Below are 15,799 nucleotides of genomic sequence, written 5' to 3' on the forward strand. Positions count from 1 at the left end.
AAGGTAAAGGTAAGATTTGGTAGGTGTACATTAAGTCTAATCAATGAATAATGTAGGTAAACGTCAAGTGTAATAATATTAATGAATGATTCTGAAATAAGACAACTGTAAAATCTTTGAAATGTATTTTAGGTTTGCCATGTTCTGTACAGGGCTGAGGACCTGTAAGCTGCTCATCTGGGTTCCATCACAGCAAGTTACATGTGCCACACAATGAGCAATTCTGTGCCAAGACTGTAGCTAGACTACAAACCTTTTATTTTAAAGTGTATGCTTCCTCGTGTCGGATGAGTTTCAGGCAGGCTACCTGCTGCTTTCCACAAGATACTTGCAGCTTTGTAAATAAGCAGGAATGAGAATAATTAGGTTAAGGATAGGATATTAGGTAATTGGGATGGGATGTAGAGGATGTGGGTGAAGACTAACTATATGAAATAAGTTGTTTTAAATCAGTTGTGTTAAACAAGAGACAGACTGTGATTTGTTTTTTAGAACATGGATAATTTAATATAAGTTGTATAAAATCATTTGTGATTTGTTGATCAGTGTTTGTTGTTTTCAGGAAGCAAGAGACACCTCCTACTGACCATCCTTTAAAATTTCAACATTTAATTTCCATATGTAATAAACCAAGATGGAATTAACTTGAAAACTTGACATGACTTATTCCTTCAAATCAGAGATTAAAGATAAATAAATAAAAACTATTTACAGCAGGTAATGTCAGGTGACACTGTAAAGGTTCATAAAAATAACTTATTACAGCAGGTAACTTCTGGTGACATTTTAAAGGTTCATAAAAATATCTATAACAGCAGGTAACTTCTGGTGACTTTCAGCAAGATCAGGGGCATGTGGATCTGATCACCCTCACAGTTGTCCACTGCATCACTGGCGGTCATCGATACATCTGTGGAAATAATTACAAATTTTTAAATTAGTACTTACAATATATCATGAGTATTAATATATGATGGGACCCGAACTTAGAACTGTGTGTGTGTGTGTGTGTGTGTGTGTGTGTGATGCGATAGAAACAAAACAGTATACACACTCTTAACTGTAGTGTTCAAACGTAGGTCAGTATCTGAATGAGAAATGTAGCTAGCTGGCCTGGTATCACCTGCAATCTCTGTAGCAGGAATAATGTGAGCTATTGTAATGTACTATAATATCTTGTACTACCGTAAATATTAAATAAATAGGTGGACAATGGTAATCATGGAAAATTCATTGTACTTCGTTAACTGCCTGTTACTGATCTTAAATGTATTCATAGAACGGACTTCATAAATCTAACTTTAGGCGAGCAAACATATAGCTAGTTAAGTTAAGATTAGCTTACCCGAATCTGACAACCTTTTTATCCCCCGGCGTGACCTCTTTAACGGAACATCGTAGTCGAGCCATTTCTCGGGGTAAGGGTGTTCGTCATTCGCCTTCCCGTCCATGAAATGGTACGAATACACATAAGAGCGCGTGGGCGGGCGCTTCAAATTTAGCGCCTGTATCCATTTCCTCAGGTGCTTCTCTTCTTTAGGTGGTGGGTGTAAATTGTAAAGTGCACCACAACACTCCGACCGCTTCACAATGTGTTCGCTACATCGTTGGTGCAATTGTTTAAAAAAAAAAAAAAGAATTGTTATGCAGCCCCTAACTGAGCATATAATACTTGATATATTTGCGTTCTGTTATCTAGCCACTAGCTTAGGTACGTTACGTCCGGTCCCTCAGTCGGAAGTAAGATGACAAAACGAGCGCATGGAAAATAAGGTGAATAAATGGGGTCTCCGGCAAGATGGCGTACTGAATAGTCACGCTCGTCGAAGGTCTGGTGCTAAAGATACCTCTAAGTGGTAATTGAACTGTGATACCCTCCAAACGTGATGGTGGTTTTAGAAAATGCCAAAGGAACAAAAAAAGAAAGACAAAAACGACAAGAGGCCAAGTGAAGAAGAAACGGAGGGGAATTCCCTATCCCTTGCTGAACATGATTACTGCGGGTCAGATATGGAGACGGAGAATGGCAGCGGAGGAAAGAGGAGTTTTGAGGATGCGTCTGATTCTCCACCTCTAACTCCTTCGAAAGGTGAGCACCAGAGGAAATTGCCCAAACAGAGTCCAACTCCAACTGATATATTGAATGCCGTTCAAGCTCTTCACATAAGATTCGATCAACAAGATGGCGGATTTAAACAAAAAGCTTACCGACAACTCTGTGATGATAGCAAGTCTGGCAAAGTCTCTAGAATTTCAATCTGGGGAAGAATGCAAAGCAAAGGTAGCCAGCTTGGAGAATGAGGCCCTTCTCCTGTGTAAAGAAATTGATATGCTTAAAGAGAAAGCGAGAGAGAAGGATCGTTACTCCCGGAGATGGAATTTAAGGATTAAAGGATTGAAGGAGGTCATGGGAGAAGATATTAGGAATGCTGTCGTCAAACTCCTTGGTAGGATCGCTCCCGAATGGGAAGATGTTATGGAGCACTCTGTGGACACTAGGGCTGTCAACGAATATTCTAAATTCGAATATGTATTCGAATAGTTTAAAAAATGAATTTCAAAGGTGAAAATTAATATTCGAATATAAAAAAATGTGGGGAAAAACGCCCGCGGTAGTAGAGGCGTGGTTGTCTGCTTTGCGAGTGGGCGCGCTAGCGCGCCTGAGGGTTCAGGGACAGGTCACAGGAGTCGCACTGTCTGGCACAGCATCACTGCTGAAAGTTTACGCGTCTTCATGGAAGATGCCAGCAAGTGCAGAGCCCAACTCGACCGCAGCAGAGAAAGTGAGGTAAAAAATTGTTGACCCGTGAGATAAAGTTGTATGCAAGCTATTTAAGATACAGTTAGCATACCATTCGACCACTAGCAACATGAGGTCACATCTCAAAAATGTGCACCCAAATGAGCATGGCATAATGTGTGGAACTTCAGCTAAACAGTCACGTCTTGACACTTAACGTTACTTTGCATCACCCGCCGCAAGCACTTTGTCTGCAACATGACAAGAGGCCATAACGGATAAAATAATTTCGTTCATTTGTAAGGACATGAGACCGATCAGTATCGCGGATGGTGCAGGCTTCGGGGAGTTCTGTCAAGCAATGAATGGATCCGAGGTTTGATTATTTATCGTTTCATGTCAAGGAAAAGTTCCATGTTTACCATAGCACAGCTCGCTCGGAGCATTCAATGTCAGTTCTATATGCTGTAAAACTTCAATTAATATTAATAATATTTGTTTCAATCACTGAATAAAGCCTGCTATATTTGGGACAACAGTCGCGACCTTAAATTGCTTGCACAAAAATTTGTTTGTTCATTTAAACCATTATGCACAGAGAACGTGAGGGTGAGAGAGCTCGAGGTCTGCAGTCTTGGCCATTAGTTGATTTCCTTTTTGTGTAGGTAATACCTTGTCATATATGTTTAAACTTAAATAGACTATCTATACAAGTAGTTATGTCTCTTTGTATTATTTGGTCCTGTTATTGACGTAATGCGCGTCATTGACAACATGCACAACCAGATGTTCGAATAGTTCGAATATTCGTGTATTTTTTAGAGGGAATATTCGAACGTCATTTTTGAGCAATTTTGACAGCCCTAGTGGACACAGTGCATCGGCTTGGAAGACAGGAAGACGGGAGGAATCGTCAAGTGATTGTCCAATTCACCAGACGCCTACATCGTGACGGAATATGGAGAAAGTCCAAGGAATCATCCATCTGTAAAACGGAAGGCATCCGTTTTGCTGAAGACCTGTCCAAGGAAGATCGCCTTGAAAGAGAGAAACTTTGGCCAAAGATTTCTCAGGCCAGAAACGCGGAACAAAAAGCATACTACAGAGGTGCCTACGGTTATATCGACGGCCGCCGCATTCTTGCGGATAACTGATGAGATTTAAATGTGATCGTTTCACAAAACTGATTATTCTTCGTAAGTTTTTTTTTCTCTCCTTTGGTCTAAAATAGGTAAGAGGGTTGGATTGATTTTAAGAATATAAGTTAGAGGTGTCTTCATCAGTTATTTATGTTTTAAAGAGAAAGCAGTATCTTTCTATTTCCCATTTGTATTCATTTTTACATATTTGTTTGCCTTGTTCTACTTGATTTTGTTTTCTATTAATGTTGAGCACAAGTCTATCCTTCATATCTTTAAATGTAAGAGGTATTAGAGACAATTTAAAAAGAAAAGCATTATTTTTGTTTTGTAAAGGGCTAAGAGCTCATTGCACTTTGTTTCAAGAAACACACTCTGTTGCTGCTGATGCCACGTTTTGGTCAAATCAGTGGGGTGAAAAAATGTTATTCAGCCATGGCACTAATTATTCCGCTGGGGTGGCTATTTGTTTTAATGGATGTCCAGGAAATGTGGTGACTTCTCAGAGTGATGAGTCCGGTCACTGGTTGGCAGTAGTGCTAAATATTGAAGGTTCTTACTTGATTTTGGTTAATGTTTATGGCTATGCTTTACCCTCTCAAAATAAGAACATGCTAGAGAAAATATCTGATGTTTTATTTGAATTAAAACAGCAATACCATACCAGTAACATCTTATTAGGTGGGGATTTTAATCTAGTGCCCAATGAATGGCTGGATAGAAGTCCTCCCAGACACAATGTTGATCAGTGGAATCCAATAATTTCTGATTTCTTTAATTCTAATAGCTTAATCGACCTGTGGAGGGAAAGAAATTTAAAGTCCACTCAATTCTCTTGGATAAAACCAAATGGGAATTATAAGTCCAGAATTGATTTGTGGTTAGGTACTTCAGTTATATTTAACTGCAGCTCTGATATTTCTATTTCTACAGCTCCTTTAACTGATCACAGTGTTTTGGTCCTGCAGTTGAGTCCTGAAAACAAACCAACCTTCAAAAAGGATTATTGGAAATTGAATGCAGATCTTTTGAACTGTGACGAATTTGTAAGCACTGTTAAGGGTTTGATTAAAAAGATTTATAATGATGTCAGTATTGGTACATACATGAAAAGATGGGAATATTTAAAATATAAGATCAGAGAATTTGCCATTGCATTTGGCAGACAGAGAATTAAACAACAAAAGGAATTTGAGTATAAACTGATCCAAGATATAAATAGCTACTCTATTAAGACTAATACCACAGAGATGGAAAAAAAAACTTTTTTAAATTTACACTCTCAATTAGACTTATTGTACAAGAAAAAAGCACATGGAGCTTTCATTAGATCCAGAGCTAAGTGGTTGGAGGAAGGAGAGAAAAGTACCTCCTATTTTAGCAATTTAGAAAAAAGAAAAAAAAATCTATAAATGCTCTAATTATTGACGGCCATGAATGTACAAAAGAAGGGATCATATCAGAAGAAATTTACAAATATTATTCTACATTGTATACCTCGGAGTACTCTGCTACTGACTCATCTAATTTTTTTAAGATATTTGAAAAACACATCCCAAAGATTGATTCCATCAGTAAAGATATTTGTGATTCTGACACAACTATCGAAAATCTAGATAGAGTGATTAAGAAATTAAAAACTGGTAAAGCTCCCGGTCAGGATGGTTTAACTGCTGCTTTTTACAAATTTTTCTTGGAGGACTTAAGAGACTTATTAATAATGAGATGTTGACATCCACAATGAAGCAGGGTCTTATTATTCTTATTCCAAAAGCAGGGAAAGATAAGAGGATTGTAGATAATTTACGTCCGATTACTTTGCTAAAAACTGATTATAAGATACTCTCTCATGTTATAGCAGACAGATTAAAGGAGGTTTTACCGCAAGTAATCAGTGAGACACAATCAGGTTTTCTAAAAATCGATCTATTTTTAACAATATTAGGCTTGTATTGGATCTACTATATTATAATCACCTCATTAAAGATGACGGAGCTATTCTCTTTTTAGATTTCTACAAAGCGTTTGATACTGTTGAACATCCTTTTATTTTACAAGCTCTGAAATATTTTGGATTTGGCGATACATTTTTTAAATTAATTTCTACCCTCTATTATGACATCAATTGCTCAATTTCCTTGCCCTATGGGACTACACAACGTTTTATGATTAAAAGAGGTATTCGTCAAGGATGCCCCACATCACCGCTACTCTTCATTATAGTTGCTGAGCTTTTGGCAATATTCTTAAAACATAATCAAAATATAAAACCTTTGACTGTGATGGGAACTTCATTGATCATTAGTCAGCTAGCAGACGACACCACTCTTTTCCTAAAAGACATTTCACAAATTCCTCCTGCCTTGTCTGAGATTTCACTGTTCTCAAAAGCCTCGGGTTTGAAACTGAATAAAAATAAATGTGAAGTATTAACTATTCATGACCAGTCACAAGTGGTTGTAGCTAATATTCAGATCAAAACTGAAGTTAAGTATTTAGGAATTAGAATTTCCAAAGTAAAAAATTCAAGAGAACTTCTGAACATTGAAAATAATGTGACCAAATCTAAAAAACTATTTTGAATAGCTGGCTTCAGAGGGATCTTTATATTTTTGGACGCATTCTTTTAACTAAAATGGAAAGTCTTTCCAGACTTATTTACCCTTCATATTGTTTACCGGTGTCGGACAATATGATGAAAAAAATCAATCAAAATCATTAAAATTTTATTTGGAAAAATAAATATCATTACATTAGGAAAAACGATATAGTGAAATCTCTTCAAGATGGAGGTTTAAATGTGATTGATTCTGAATCAATGAACGGTACCATTAAACTCAAATGGCTGCAGTCTTTTTTGAAAAATAGTAATGGTTTTTGGTTTTCTTTCCCCAGGATGATCTTTGAGAGTGTTGGCGGAATAGATTTTTTACTTAAATGTGATTTTGATGTTTCTAAATTACCCCTCAAATTGGCTGATTTTCATAAACAGGCTCTCCAATACTGGAAGATGTTATACAAACATAACTTTTCGCCACATACAACTTCAATATGGAATAACAGATACATTTTGATTAATAGAAAGTCAATTTATTATAAAGACTGGATGGATCAGGGAGTGTGGTCACTGTTACATTTATTTGACTGCAGTGGTAACCTACTAGGACATAATGACTTTATTGTTAAATACAACATTTTATGTTCTAGAACCAAGTATGACAAAATAATTAAGGCTATCCCTTCAGCACTAATTCAGTTAATTAAAGGGACATTACTGTATATATCTCCTGTAGTACAAGTACCTAATCTGTCTTTGGATGGTGTTCAATTTGTTGACAAACAATGTAATAACAAATTGTTAAGGTCTCTCCTTACAGCTACTTACTTTCCAGCTCAACTAAAGAGGCATTTTCTTCTCAAGAATTTCACTCCGAAAACCATTTCAAAGATAAGAACTAGTTATCTCTCTTATCCAGTCTCACCGAAAGTTGAGGAAATTCACTTTAAATTACTGAATGACATTTATCCTTCAAATGATTTCCTACACAATAGATTCAATATCGGTATTAATACATGTACTTTCTGTCATTCTCAAATTGAAACGGTGGAACATTTCTTCTTTTCATGTGCTCACACCAAATTGTTTTGGTCAACTCTCCAGAATTGGTTAGCCTGTAAAAAAAAATGTCCAGTTCTAACTTTTGATATTATCAAATATGGTTTTCAGTTCGATGATGAATCTACAGAATTTGGAAACAATAATCTTCTTTTATTGGCAAAATTTTTTATTCATAAATGTCGGTTTTTGAAAATGTCTCCCTTCTTTGAAGCTTTCAAAAACGAGTTAATTTTGTTTAATAGTGCATTGGAAAAATGCAAATTTTCTAAAGCCCGGCTGTTAAGAGATTTTATTTTTGTAGTAATTTAATAAATATGTTTATTCTATTTATGTGCTCGTATTTACATATTTTATTTAATTTATTTTATGTTTTTTTTTCATATTTTTATATAATTGTTGAAAAGATTTGTGCTACTCTGTACTGTTCTACATAGCATTTTTTGTGCTCTGTTATTTTACATTCTGTAACGCCTTGTTGTTTAATAAAGGTTTATTAAAAAAAAAAAAAAAAAAAAAAAAAGGTGAATAAATGGTAGGACGTGAACAGCGCGCTGAACGGAAATACGCGTGAAGGGCGGGGCTTGGCGGCTCGGACTTCCTCTCAAATGTGTCAAATAAGATGGGTCTAAGTAAGAACGATCTCATTTCAAACTCTTACTGTCTTGTTTAACTCCTGGCTGTGTATAAAGCAGGCAAATGCCACTGATGTGCTATAAATGACCGTCTTTGCACGCTGTCACCTGAAGCCTGTTTCTTTTCTCCGCGCTGCTGAGAGTCCTTCAATCAAAGTCGACCGCGATCACCGCTCATGCGTGTTTATAAATGACTTGTGCGTGTTAGGTACTGTACTTCATTTTTGTACAAGATTACTAAGGTGATTAGTGATGTGATTCTGAGGTGATTAGTGATGTGATTCTGAGGTGATCTAAGGTGATTAGTGATGTGATGTGATTAGTGATGTGATTAGTGATGTGATTCTGAGGTGATCTAAGGTGATTAGTGATGTGATTCCGAGGTGATTAGTGATGTGATTCTGAGGTGACTAGTGATGTGATTCCAGGGTGATTAGTGATGTGATTCTGAGGTGATTAGTGATGTGATTCTGAGGTGATTAGTGATGTGATTCTGAGGTGATTAGTGATGTGATTCCGAGGTGATTAGTGATGTGATTCCGAGGTGACTAGTGATGTGATTCCAGGGTGATTAGTGATGTGATTCCGAGGTGATTAGTGATGTGATTAGTGATGTGATTCTGAGGTAATCTAAGGTGATAAGTGATGTGATTCTGAGGTAATCTAAGGTTATTAGTGATGTGATTCTGAGTTGATCTGATGTGATTGGTGATGTAATTCTGAGGTGATTAGTGAAGTGATTCTGAGGTGGTCTGAGGTGACTAGTGATGTGATTCTGGGATGATTAGTGAGGTGATTCCGAGGTGATGTAATTAGTGATTTGATTTTGAGGTGATTAGTGATGCGATTCTGAGGTGATTAGTGATGCGATTCTGAGGTAATCTAAGGTGATTAATAATGTGATTCTGAGGTGATTAGTGATGTGATTCTGAAGTGTCTAGTGATGTAATTCTGAGGTAATCTAAGGTGATTAGTGATGTGATTCTGAGGTGATTAGTGATGTGATTCTGAGGTGATCTGAGGTGATTAGTGATGTGATTCTGAGGTAATCTAAAGTGATTAATGATGTGATTCTGACGTGATTAGTGATGTGATTCTGAAGTGTCTAGAGATGTGATTCTGAGGTAATCTAAGGTGATTAGTGATGTGATTCTGAGGTGATTAGTGATGTGATCTGAGGTGATCTGAGGTGATTAGTGATGTGATTTTGAGGTGACCTGATGTGATTAGTGATGTGATTTTGAGGTGACCTGATGTGATTAGTGATGTGATTCTAAGGTGGTCTGAGGTGACTAGTGATGTGATTCTGAGGTGCTTAGTGATGTGATTCTGAGGTGATTAGTGATGTGATTCTGATGTTATTAGTGGTGTGATTCTGATGTTATTAGTGGTGTGATTCTGAGGTGATTAGTAATGTGATTAGTTATGTGATTGTTGTTTGTGGCACAGGTTTGCTCTGGCGCGGCCGGACATCTGTGGGAGATGGCTGGCTGCTATTAAGAGAAGAAACTTCAAACCCACCAAGTACAGCAACATCTGCTCTCAGCACTTCACCAGAGACTGCTTCAAGCATGAGTGCAACAACCATGTGCTGAAGGACAACGCTGTGTCCTCGCTCTATACCTCCAGCAGACTACAGACGGAGGTGACTCCACGCCTAACCACGTTTACCTGAGGCCACAGTCTAATCCAGTTGCCTGATCCAAACCTGTTTCTGATGAATGTTGTGTAGTCACGCTCTTTTAAATAAAATTAAAAGAACGTTTTATAATTTCAGTCATTTGGATAATCTCTTTTTTTTTCGCTCCCAGTTCAGCTGAACATTAACATTTAATTGCATTTATTTTTTTCCCCTATTCCTGACCCTTACCACATACTGTAGTTTTTAGTCTAACCATTATAACTAATTAGTTAGATGCAAACATGGCCCTGTCCCAAATGCTTTCCCCAAGTGGGACATGGACTTTGATTTCCTATCACATGAGTTCTTATAAATCCCCTCATAGGCAGGTTTGCTGAGGAAAAATAACATAATTTGCCCTTGGTTGTTCACAGGCAGCATCTCCTGAGGAAACCTTCAGCCCAGACTCCTCTGAGTCTCCCAATGTCTGATGCTGAAGAGACTCCGGCGGAGCATCCGTCTGAAGCCCAGCCCGGCCCTGACCACTCCAGCACTTTTGTCTCCTGCGACCACAACTACACGGTGGAGAACACTGTGCAGCAGAAGAGAAGCATCGAGAAGCTGCAGGAACAGCTGAAGAAGCTGCGCAAGAGACTGAAGACGGTGCAGCAGAAGTGCAGGAGGCAGGAGAGACAGCTAAAGCGCTTCAGAGCCATGAGACAGGTCCAGAAGCCCAGCAAAGACACGCCACTGGGAGATGGCTACGTCATCCTGCCCAAAGAGATCTATGACGTCCTGAGAGGAATAGAGACCGTCGGAGCGCTGTGAGGGACGTCCTGAGAGGAATGGAGATCATCGGAGCACTGTGAGGGACGTCGAGCGAGAGAGAGTCACGGTTCTAAAGGGGTTTGACTTCTTCTGTCTGTCATGATCTGTGTTCTGTGTGTGTGAACGTGTTCTCTGTGACTGAAGGAGGTTCTGATCACGGATCTTTGTGGAACTGAATGTTCTTTCAGGAGAAGATCGTCCACTTCAGAGCAGAACTAACTCCACATGCAGTAACTGCGTGAGAGGATTCAGGTGTAGAATACAGAGAAACTGAACTCTTTAGCTCTTGTGAAGATGGTTTGATGCCATGAGACTCGACCGACGCCATGACAAACGCTTCAGTTGATCAGGTTCTCATCATCTACAGATCTGTTGACATGTTTGTTCTGTTATTAAATGTTTTTTCTCATTTAAACCTCTAGAGTTTATACTGACTAGTTTGTTTTGATTTGATTAATGTTGTAAGATGACCAAACTGGACTTCACTAAACACATCTTCAGCAGCCATAGAGTCTCATATCAAAGGGCTTTCAGCTGTTCGTTGTTGCTTTTTCACCTTTGCTTGTTCATTTATTATTTACAAAAAACTTTAATAATTGTGGAATCAATTTAAGCCATATATGGGTAAAAGTATATTTTTGCTGGGAAAACTCGTTGCCTTACAGTCACAGCGCAGTTGTTCATGTGTTTGACTTTCAATACAAGGCTCTCGTTCTTGACCTGAGTTTGTGCTCGAGTGTTTTTGAATGAGTTTAGTGTTTATTACAGACACGCACTTAATGGAAGGTAATTGTAAATATGACTAGTAGCTGGTCAGATACTGTAAAACCTGATGATTGTTATTTTAAATGAGTCTAACCCTTAAGATTACTGTTATAAACATGAGCCGCGTCCAAAAGGTAAAGGTGTTGCTAAAGTATTTCCCAAAAGTCTGGTTTCAAGTATAATTAGTTTGAGGTAATGGTGCTTCAAATAACATTAAGTTGAAGTTTATTTGTATAGCGCTTTTCACGATACTAATTGTTGCAAAGCAGCTTTACAGAAAATGTAGTTTCTACAATATTTAGTAGAAGCTCATCAGTGGCGACTCAGTTTATGTGCTTATGACAGGGATGTATTAAAAAAAAAATCAATTAAAGACGTAATCAAACCGATGAACACTATTAACAGCAATTATTATATGATGCAGTCACACTTGTAGCAATATTTGTTAGTTCTGTTTGTTGATTCAGGGTTAGCATCATCTGGGGTCCTCTGAGGGTCAGCATCATCTCTTCTCAGGTGTTCTGGATCCAGACTGGAGCTTGTGTAAATCCTAGTTACCACGGGATGAAGATCCCCGCAGAAACAGAGAAACAAACAGAGACATCATTAGCATAGCTGCTGATCCAACAAAGTAAAATTAATTAGTTTAACCCAAGCTAAAGATTAAGAATGCACATTTGATCAGATACAACTGCAGTCCCAATTTAAGAGATACATTATTTAAATGCTTGGCGAAAGAGATGTCCAGTGTTTTGTGACCTTAGGGAGCGTGATGGAGCTAAACCATTTAGGGCCTTATAGGTAAGTAATGATAATTTGTAACTGATACTGAACTTAATAGGTAGCCAGTGCAGAGACTGTAAAATTGGGGTTATATGATCATATTTTCTTGACCTGGTAAGGACTCTAGCTGCTGCATTTTGGACTACCTGTAGCTTGTTTATTGAAGAAGCAAACAATTTTTGACTGTAGAGGAAGTAACAGTACATCCGTCTAATTGCAAACTCTAGTCTACTAGATTCTGTGTACTGGTTTTTTTTTTTTGGTCCAATAATTGAAAACAACTATGTGATCATATATGATTAAGTAATATGCTAACAATTTACCAATCTGTCACAAGATATACATCCACTATCAGATTATTATGATTTTTTGATCTATGATCTTTTTAAATAAAAATAAAATAAGATTATTTTTGATGGGGTATCTAGTGATGAAGTTGCTGATAAACTAGCAATTTTTTTTTAAAGCACTAAAGATGGAGGTGGATGTCAAAGTGACTAAAGGGGAAAATGAGGCAAACATGATTATAAAGAAAAAGTTAATTAATAAATGATAAATTAGATAAGATAATAGCAGCACAGGGAGAGAGTAGGGAGGATAAATTGTCTGATGATATATATAGATAGATATAGAGTGTGTGTGTGTGTACCTTTCTATCCATTAATCCTTTTCCTAAAGAGTGTGTGTGTGTGTGTGTGTGTGTGTATATATATATATATATATATATATATATACATATATATATATATATATATATATGACTCAGGTTTAGGATCTAGGTTATGATATGTGTGGATGGGAGTATTCTGGCTAATCTGGGGCATGAAGAGTTTATTGTGGGTGTTAGAGGAGCTGAATGTGATCTGAGTGCGACATAGACTGGAGAGAATATAAAACAATTATTATTATTTTCAGACTCGTCGCCTTTGCAGGTTCTTTCTGTTAGTTACGTAATGATATTGAAAAAACAAGCGATGGAATCTACTTGGTTTGGATTTATTATATTTAAGTTATCAAGCCAAACACACTGGATTTATAGTTTGTTTCCTTGTCAAATTTACCATGAAAATAAATACGTTTTCATGTTCAGATATTAGGTAACCTCTTTGCACGACTGCATACTGATAACAACTTATTGTTTTTCTTGACAGATGTGAAAACTTTATAAAAAAATCTCCATTCTTGTTATTTTTACAGTTCACTACTTATTTTCTGCACTAGATGTCGGTATTTCTTCTTAAATGGCTTTCTTTCACCCTCTCTAATGATCTCATTAGATGCTGCCCATCACTAAGCTGTAATGTTTATTTGCGTTTTCAGCTACTTGTACAATTAGTCTTAAGTGCTTATTATTAAAGCCAAACCTATTATCTTGATAATCTTGCTAGTGGCAGACAGAAAGAGGAGACCAGGGAGCTGTATATGAGAGTAATTGTTTAGAGATTTTTCCATGGTAAGAGAGGTGGTGACTCACCATTTTACGTTGTTGTCTCTTGACACAAATAATTCATATATCTGCACATTAACTATTGGTCACAAGTGTCAGCACAGTAGGCATAAGGGGACCAGAGATGGAGAGAGGGATAGGATGCAGGAAAAGCAAAAATATCTCCTCCTTCAGCAGCTTCTGGATCAGTGTCAGGCCAGAATGACATATAAATCAAAGGTCTGCCAGGACTCATTACTTTTTTTACTTTATTTATATATATATATATATAATATAGCCCAAGCTATAAATCTTGCATGTTTTACATGCATCAAATTAAAGACATTTTTTAGACTGATGTTTTGGCTTATTTTAAAGGTGAGGTTTGTTTATTATTCTTCTTTGATCTGCAGACAAAGGCTCTCTGTGGTGCTCTTGTGAGTAAATGCAAAGAGATTTTGATATTTGATAGATTTATCTATCTATCTATCTATCTATTAGTCCATCCATCCATCTATTTGTGTATCTATCTATTAGTCCATCCATCCATCCATCTATTTGTGTATGTGTCTTTTATATATATCTCAACCATATTTACCTGGTTATTTCAAAGATTTAATGGAGCAAATCAGTTTAATTCTCATTCTACACTTATTTAATGTGAAGCAAGATTGATGTTTGGTACATTAGTACCGTTGCTGAGGTCCTCCATTAACAGAAGCCTCGATAAGGCTGCTTGCATCTTCGACAGCATGCACCACTTCAAACACTAACTCACAACAGCATCCAGAGTGCCTGCAGCAGCCAGCACTTAGCGTTCTGCTGTTGTCCTACTGCCAAACTCTGGGCAGGGATAGAGGAAGCAAGGAAGTCTTTGTATAGCTCTAAATATTTAAACCAGTAAGGAAGCCTGTATCATGCTGGAAATTTGAAATTAAATTTATAAATGTAGAACACACTAGGTTTGCCTTCTTTTTTTATGTATATCCTGAATGCTAAATGCGACAATAAACATAACAGTTTAATTATGTACAAAAAAAAAAAAAAACACATGATGCAGTAGGACTGGTGCATTAGTTCAGACCTGTCTGAATGAGCCTGATATTTAATACTGTAAATATCTAACACTAATATCTCACCTTCATGCTGTCCTCTGTGTGTGATTGTCACTTTTATTCATTGCCTGTAATGACCGCAAGTCTAGGAATACTTCATCAAGAAAATAAAAGCAAATTCTATCATCATTTATTTAACCTTAACTGATGATGAGCAATTACAGTATTTAATCTTTGATAACATTATGTAATAAAATTACAGCTTATCATTGTTCATTGTCTGTCCATGTTAGCTCAGGTCTATTAAGTAACATTAAGTTACAACTTTTTATATTAATAATTTATTAAAGATAGATATATGAAGATATATGTATTAACTAAGATATAAACTAAGATTAATAAATGCTTTAGGATTTTTTATGTTGTTAAATAATAATAACAAATGGAACCTTGTAAAGTGTTACCTTTTTTTTTTTTCTTTTTCTTTTTTTTTACTATGGAACATATGTGTATGACCTGGAAATGTTTTGGGACATGACAGTTACTAGTCAACATTCACTTTCATTGTTAGGAAAATTAAAATAGAATAAAACAAGAAATGTTAATATTTTTGAGAACTATTACTTTAATATCTGTTAAAAGTATGTGGAGAAGAAAAACGAAAGTCTTGATTACTTTCTTCTTACTTATCTGTTTCCATACCAACTGGGTTGGGATTGGCTGCTTGAGAGGGGGTTAATAGAACCGAGAGCTGTAAAGACAGTTATGATAGTCAAACAGAACCCCTAAATCGGTGTGTGTGTGTGTGTGGATTTTTACATTCCTGAATAAAAAAGAAAGACTTTGCGAAGCACTATGACTCACCGATGTATTTGTTGCCAAGATAAAACATGTATCTCTTTTAAAATCGTCCTTTTTAATGTCATTTCTAGTCAATACCACTTTCAGGTTCTTACACTCTCTTTTTACACCCCCCACCCCTTTCATGACCCAATTTTACAGAGAGCACAAAGACAATTGTCTCTTAAAAATCTTTAAGTGTGCTGTTAGAGTTGGAGGTACTGCTGGCAGTTTAACCATTGCGTTGCCATGACAACACTGCTTCCATCAAAGTGGTGCACCAGTAAAATTCTTGTTTCCCCTATTACAACCACAGATCATCATGTAGCAGGTGCCTCTGGGGCACAGAGA

General features: G+C 36.9%; 1 protein-coding gene and 2 long non-coding RNA genes across 3 annotated transcripts; 2 read left to right on the forward strand and 1 right to left on the reverse strand.

The window, feature by feature from the left end:
• Nucleotides 1-480: 480 nt before the first annotated feature.
• On the reverse strand, nt 481-1,616 carry LOC132121095 (uncharacterized). Its single transcript, XR_009426232.1, has 2 exons — nt 1,346-1,616; nt 481-910 (listed from the first exon to the last, which is right to left on the reverse strand). It is a non-coding gene; the product is annotated as an uncharacterized LOC132121095 (long non-coding RNA).
• LOC132121097 (uncharacterized) lies at nt 709-1,458 on the forward strand. Its single transcript, XR_009426233.1, has 3 exons — nt 709-768; nt 819-912; nt 1,336-1,458. It is a non-coding gene; the product is annotated as an uncharacterized LOC132121097 (long non-coding RNA).
• Nucleotides 1,617-1,902: 286 nt separating the features above from the next.
• On the forward strand, nt 1,903-11,315 carry LOC132120995 (THAP domain-containing protein 1-like). Its single transcript, XM_059530197.1, has 5 exons — nt 1,903-2,089; nt 2,229-2,404; nt 9,554-9,795; nt 10,186-10,584; nt 10,622-11,315. The coding sequence occupies exons 1-4, from the start codon at nt 1,903-1,905 to the stop codon at nt 10,577-10,579; spliced, it is 999 nt and encodes a 332-aa protein (XP_059386180.1). The 3' UTR covers nt 10,580-10,584; nt 10,622-11,315.
• Nucleotides 11,316-15,799: the final 4,484 nt, after the last annotated feature.

The sequence above is a fragment of the Carassius carassius genome, chromosome 39 (assembly GCF_963082965.1).
Source record: "Carassius carassius chromosome 39, fCarCar2.1, whole genome shotgun sequence".
NCBI classification, from domain to species: domain Eukaryota; kingdom Metazoa; phylum Chordata; class Actinopteri; order Cypriniformes; family Cyprinidae; genus Carassius; species Carassius carassius.

Excerpts from the sequence above, each read along its gene's own strand:
- LOC132120995 (XM_059530197.1), top strand. The coding sequence starts at position 1,903 with ATGCCAAAGGAACAAAAAAAGAAAGACAAAAACGACAAGAGGCCAAGT. Across the intron at positions 2,090-2,228 it reads ACCTCTAACTCCTTCGAAAG|CAAGTCTGGCAAAGTCTCTA; the intron begins GTGAGCACCAGA and ends CTGTGATGATAG. Across the intron at positions 2,405-9,553 it reads GGATTAAAGGATTGAAGGAG|TTATGTGATTGTTGTTTGTG; the intron begins GTCATGGGAGAA and ends TAATGTGATTAG.